This window comes from Plecotus auritus (genome assembly GCF_963455305.1).
Source record: "Plecotus auritus genome assembly, chromosome: 13".
Taxonomy (NCBI): domain Eukaryota; kingdom Metazoa; phylum Chordata; class Mammalia; order Chiroptera; family Vespertilionidae; genus Plecotus; species Plecotus auritus.
This window is the reverse complement of record NC_137779.1, coordinates 27,122,155-27,128,154: the sequence shown is the minus strand read 5'-3', so window position 1 is coordinate 27,128,154 and position 6,000 is coordinate 27,122,155. Positions and strand designations below refer to the sequence as shown.

At 59.7% G+C, this 6,000-nt stretch overlaps 1 protein-coding gene across 1 annotated transcript in view; it reads right to left on the bottom strand.

The window, feature by feature from the left end:
• Window positions 1–220: 220 nt before the first annotated feature.
• EMID1 (EMI domain containing 1) overlaps window positions 221–6,000 on the bottom strand; it is a 29,893-nt gene continuing 24,113 nt past the window's right edge. Inside the window, exons 15-16 of the mRNA XM_080650291.1 lie at window positions 3,839–3,929; window positions 221–472 (exon numbers count right to left, since the gene is read on the bottom strand). Coding sequence (XP_080506417.1) covers window positions 348–472; window positions 3,839–3,929 — 216 coding nt within the window. The 3' untranslated portion in view covers window positions 221–347. The remainder of the gene's footprint in view (window positions 473–3,838; window positions 3,930–6,000) is intronic.

Below are 6,000 nucleotides of genomic sequence, written 5' to 3'. Positions count from 1 at the left end.
AGAGCTGCAGCTCCCACATTGCCTGCAGGCCCGGGTGCCTCGGCAGCTGATGGGAAGAACCACCAACCAGAACCTGCCACCCCCTCCCTGCAGGCCTGCATCGCCCCATTTCACAGAGGGAAACAGGCCCAGGGCCCCGAGCAAGGCCCCACCTCCCTCCTGGGCCACCTCTCCTCAGGCCCTGTCCCTGCTGAGCCTCATACATGGCAGCCATGCCTGGGGTGCCAGGACCTAGACCTGCTTATCCCAAAGGCCTAGGCGGCAGAGGGACCCTGAGGACATTAATAAATAGGATGGGCGGTCCCTAGAGGCAGCTGCCTGGTCCACCCGAGGGGCCACCGCTGCCCTCAGCCTCTCTCGTTGCGGCTCCTGGGGGCCACGATCCGGTAGTTGGTTGTGTGTCCTCCCCTCTTGCCCCGAAGGAGGTTGGGGGTGCCCGTGCCGGCAGGGCCTGCCCCTGACCCCTCTGGTTCTGCCGGAGGGAAGGAGAGAGGCAGGGTTAGTGAGGTCTCTGTGAGGCACCCACCTCCCCTTGGCCCTCTGGGGGGGGAGACTGGGCACTCAGCCAGGGGTACTCTGCCCTGGCATCCAGGAGGCAGAGCTGTAGGAAAAGGGGGGGTCTGCAAACTGGTTAGTGTCCCCCGCCTCAAGGAGTTAAGGGGCCTCTGATTTTCTGTCAAGTGGGGATAAATGGACCCACCATGTTCCCGAAATGCTTAGTATGTAGTGAGTGCGCCATAATAATGGTATTTTTTTCTTTTCTACATTTTGGGGTGAAGGTATGTTCTGAATCACCCCCATTTCACAGCTGGGTAGACTAAGGCCAAAGGACAGACTCGCTTTTTCTCTCTCTGATTAGGCCCCTTATGGCGGGGGAGGGTTTAGGAAGGCCAGGCTCTGCCACTGACCTAGTCTGTGGCTCTGGGCAAACTGGACCTCTGTCGGGGTCTCATCTCTAAAGCCAGCGGGACGGTTCAGTTGTCCTCCAAGGTCCTGGCCAGCTCCTATAATTATTGAAGTCAGTTCCAACTAGGCTATGGGGAGGTATGCCCCCGCCTGGAAATGAGCAAGACCCCAAGAGTGAAATGAATCGTTGGCGTTCTCGCCACCTAAAAACCTACTCATCCTTCAAAACCCAGAGCATGGCCTGCCTCCCTAGGAAGACTGTCACCTCAGTCCCTCTCAAAGCTAACTGAGCAGGCCAGGCCAGCCGGCCGGTCGGGAGGACGGGCTGTTTTTCTAGGGGGAGAGCGACGCTCAGGGAAAAGCCCCAGGATGGAGGCCTTGACTACCCCTCCAGAACCCCGTTCACAGGAGAGACGCGGCCTGCGGTGAGCACCGGCTTCCCACGGGGGGCACAGCCTCATCCTAGCCGTGAAGTCCCCGGCGCTGTGCCCCAGCCTCCCATGCACCTCTGGGCTGAGATCTGGGGACTTGGGCGAGTAAACATGTCACAGTCCAGGGACATTTCACACCCTAAATCAGGGAGGACAGCAGGAGGGAAGCAGAGCTCCGACATCAGCCAAGGCCAAGTCCTGGTCCCACCTCGTCCCGTTATGTGGCCTTGGGCCAGTCACAGACCTGAGCCTCCTCTGGAACTCGGGGATCACACTCCTGTTGTCACACCCTTAACGGCCTGAGTGCGAAGTGGCTTTCTCAGTCCGAGCTGGGTTACTATGGTCGTTGGGACGGTGAGCTTGTGACCATTAATTAAACGATTAAATTCAGGGCCTTGGTTTCTCTGGAACCCCCTTAGTGCCTGGTGGAGCAGAGGTGTCTGAACCTTTGCCGATGGAGCCCCAAGAGCCAGGGCTTTAGGGGACCGACCTAGGGTGGACCCCTGACCTTACCACGGCTGTCCCTGCCGCCCCGAGGGAACCTCTGTCTTCACCTGTGAAATGGGCGTGGCATCTACCGCCCACCTCGCAAGCTTGTAAGGACTTGGGAGGGTTGTAAATCCAGCCCAGCGGTTACTATGGTGACCCTTGATGGTATCCCACCGCTGTGCATGATGGGCCAACGGGGATGGTTTCATCTCCTCCTCTGCTCCCCTCCTCCCACCCCACCCCTTCCAGGCCCACAACCAGAGCTGGCTCGTGGCCACAGAGAGGGCCGTGGGCCTTCCTAAGCGAGCAGCACTTCCTCCCTGGGCTGCTGGAGACAGAGCTGGCTGAGGGCGGGCGGGAGTAGAGCCCAGGCCACCGTGTGTCCCTTCTGGCTCCTGCCTGAGGAGGTGGGGACACCTGGGATTAGGCCGTAGCCCTCCCCTGGGAGAGGAAGGTCTGGGAGGTGGTCTGTTATGTGTCTAGGAGTTGGAAGAGCCATGTGGTCGGTACGAGGAGCTCTGGAAGCAGACCACACACACACCTTCCAGCTCCGGGCCTTCGCCGTGGCAAACCAGGGCTCCGCGGGGCTGCCCTTCCCACCTTCTCCTGCTGGCGCACTCGCTGGCCTCTTCCCTGACCTGACACCAGAGCCCCATCTTCCAGGAAGTGTCCCAGCCCCCACTGAGAAGTGACCGTTCTCACCCACGTCCTCGGTGCTCCTGTACCCCATGGCCCTCGTCGCTATAGGTATGAAGGATCCCTGCCACTCAATGGGCAGCTCCCCAGGGCAGGTATCTGCTAAGTGCTGGCCCAGACCTGGCATCCAGTAGGTGTATCCTACAGTTTTGTCGAATGAATGAGGCGTAGCCCTAGCCTTGGCTCACTTTGGCTGGAGGCGGTGGGGCGGGGGGGGGGGGGGCTCAACTCCGCCACTTGTAACATAGATGGAAGGTAGGGCATGATGCTGAGACCCTGTTGTGCATTGATGAGCTAGGACTGGGTTGTGAGATGGGGCCTCTTAGCAGGGAGGTGAGGAACGGGGTTTAGCCCTGAGGATAGTAAACATCGTCTCTCCAGGGCCAGCCACAGACCGCACTGCAATGGGGAGACCTCCTTAGCCTGACAAACCAGGCCCAGGGAGCGGCTACACCCCCTGGTGTCTAACCGCCTTTTGTGGCTCCCCAGCTGCCTTCAAGGACCTGCTCAAACTGGGCCTGCTACAGCAGTCAGTCCTCAGCAACCTCACGGGACAGTCTCTTTAGGCCAGTGGTCGGCAAACTCCTCAGTCAACAGAGCCAAATATCAACAGGACAACGATGGAAATTTCTTAAGAGCCAAATTTTTTAAACTTAAACTTCTTCTAACGCCACTTCTTCAAAACAGACTCGCCCAGGCCGTGGTATTTCGTGGAAGAGCCACACTCAAGGGGCCAAAGAGCCACATGTGGCTCACGAGCCGCGGTTTGCCGACCAATGCTTTAGGCTCTCTCTGGCTTCTTGGCTCTGCCTGTTCACTTGCCCTTGATCTTTGCCCTTCAGGGTTCCACTTAGCCAGTACCTCCTCCAGGGGGCCCTCCCTGAGACACCTTTCTCCGCCCCCACCCCCACCCCCCAGCTTGACCCCCAGCCCAGCCTGGGGCAGGGGCACTTCTGTGCTCTCACAGCTGCCGGTACTCATTGCACGGTGGTGTTCCTCACCTTGGGTTTCATGGCCAGTTCCGGGGCTCCCCCTGCGCCCCCACAGCCTAAGCTCCAGGAGAACAGGACCATGTCTGTCTGACCTGTTGGAGCCTGTGCCAAGCTAGAAGCCGGGCACAGAGGAGGTGCCCACTCACTCAAGAACTACTGACCCAGCCTCTCTGAGCCAGGCGCTGTCTGCTAGCTGGATGGGAGGACTCAAGAATGAGTGTCCGCGGGCCTGGGTCCAGCACTGGGAGTCGCCTTCTGTGACCCCAGGCCCTTCCCGGGCCCTTCCTGGAAGGGGCTGCCCCTGCCTGCCCACCCTGCCGTTACCTGGCCAGATGATGGCTTCCAGCAGGGTGACCCGTCTGGCCAGGAGCTCCAGCTGAGCCTGCTGCTGCAGGAAGCTCTGTAAGCTAGGAGCCTGATGGGAGATCGAGAAGAGCAGACGGTGCGAGTCCGGCCTCCGAGGGCAGGGCCGGGGAGCCCGGGGGGGTACGGGCCAGGCACCAGCTGGCTGCAAGGCAGGAGCCTGGGTGTGAGTCTCTGAGTGGGGACAGGGCTAGCTGGCTCCTCACGTGACCAGATGGATGATGGGTCAAGAATTGGTGGGTGAATTCCTGGGCCGAGATGAGGGCTTGACAGGCCCCTAAAGGGGACCCTCAGGGGAGGTTAGGAGGACCAGAGGGAAACGGAAGCTGTCATGGGGATATCTGAGACCAGGACGACCTGCCGGGAGAGCCTCTGGGGGCTGATGGGTGAGGGAGGAGCAGAATTGGTTGGTAGGATATTACCCAGAGGCCCCTGGGGCCTGAGCCTGGTTCTGTCACTTGCAGTCCCCTGCATTTCTGGAGCCCAGCTCCATAACCTATTGTCGCTGTGGGCCTGGAGACTGGCTCTGTTACCCATGCTTTCTCTAGAGCTGAAACCTGACTGAAGTCTGAATCCATTACCCATAATCCTCCTGCAGGCCTGGGCTCTGACTTTATTTCCCACAACCCCCTGCACTGCTGCAGTCTGGCTCTGTAACCCACAATCCCCGCCCTGCTGGTCTGGAGTTTGGCTTCATGGCGCATTTCTTCCAAACTCGAAATCTGTCACCACTGGTGTCCCCTGCAGGCCTGGAAACCACATTACCCACGTTGCCTGGAGGCCCACGTCTGACCACCGAGGTGAGGCCCAGGTTCCCGTGTAGGAGGGACCCGTCATTGAGGGGCAGGTGGTCTTGGCCTCTCCGGCCTCATGCCTGGGCCCAGGCAGCTCCACCCCGGAGGGCCTGGGCAAGGCTGGCGGGCAGGGGCTGGGCTGTCTGTCCGTCTGTCTGTCTCTACTCACCATAGAGCCCAATCATTGTTTCCAAGATTAAAACCCTCTCAGCTAAAATCTTCAAAGCCTCGCGTAGTTGGTGCAACCCCTCCCCCTGCGGAGGAAAGAGACAGATGCAGCCGTGAAGGGGGCAGGGGAGGGGGCCCTGCAAAGCCTGCTGGTGGCCCATGCCCCACCCTGGTCATGCTCCTGCAGCCTGCACACCTGCCACAGCCCAGGGACAAGGCCAGGGAAGGACGGGAGGGGGACGGAGCAGGCAGAAGCAGCCCCCTCGGTGAGTCCTGGTGGATCCCAGCTGGCTGCTGTCTCCCCACACCCTTGCAAGTCCTGCTGCCCTGGGGGCGAGGGGTGCCAGTGCACAGGGGCTGCGCTGCCGAGCAGAGGCTGCCATGGAACCTGCCATGTGCCCCGCGGCCCCGACTCTAAGAGTCTTTAAACCGACACACTGTTGGTCTATGTGTCCATCAGTGGGATCAGGCTACTTACCAATATTCCTTCCGTTCGAAATGAATGTATACAAGTACAATGAGAACATGTTCGCGTGGCATTGCTATTGGGAAGCTGTGTTTAAAATGCTGGCAAAGCTGAGGGTCTGGCCCTGGTGCCCTCTCCCCAGTCCCTTCTCATTTGGGGTCGTCCCTCCCAGGCTCCGACTGCTACACGCCCGTATTCTGCAGGCCCAAGAGCCCAGCCCTCAGCCCCACCCTCTCTTCTCAGCAGCTTCTCTACCGCCCAGGCCCGGGGAGGTGGCAGCGCCAGGCCCAAAAAGCCACCCTCCTCCCGGGCCTCCCTGACCTGGGGGCTCCCTACTCCCAAGCCCTGCCAGCTGCTGCCCAGGGTCATGACAGAGACCACCAGCTGGCACTCACTCTCACTTGCTACCAATCTGTCTGTCCTTTCCTTCCACAGCATAGGGTCCAGGGTCTTGCCCAAACTCACACTCCCTTCCTCCTTCCCTAGTCCAGACTTAGCTAGTTCTGCGATGTAGATATCTCAATTCCAACGGAGCCCCAGATGGCAAATATTTTTATTGATTTCAGAGAAGAAGGGAGAGGGAGTGAGAGATAGAAACATCAATGATGAAAAAGAATCATTGACCAGCTGCCTCCTGCATGCCCCCTACTGGGGATTGAGCATGCAACCCCAGCATGTACCCTTGACCACAATCG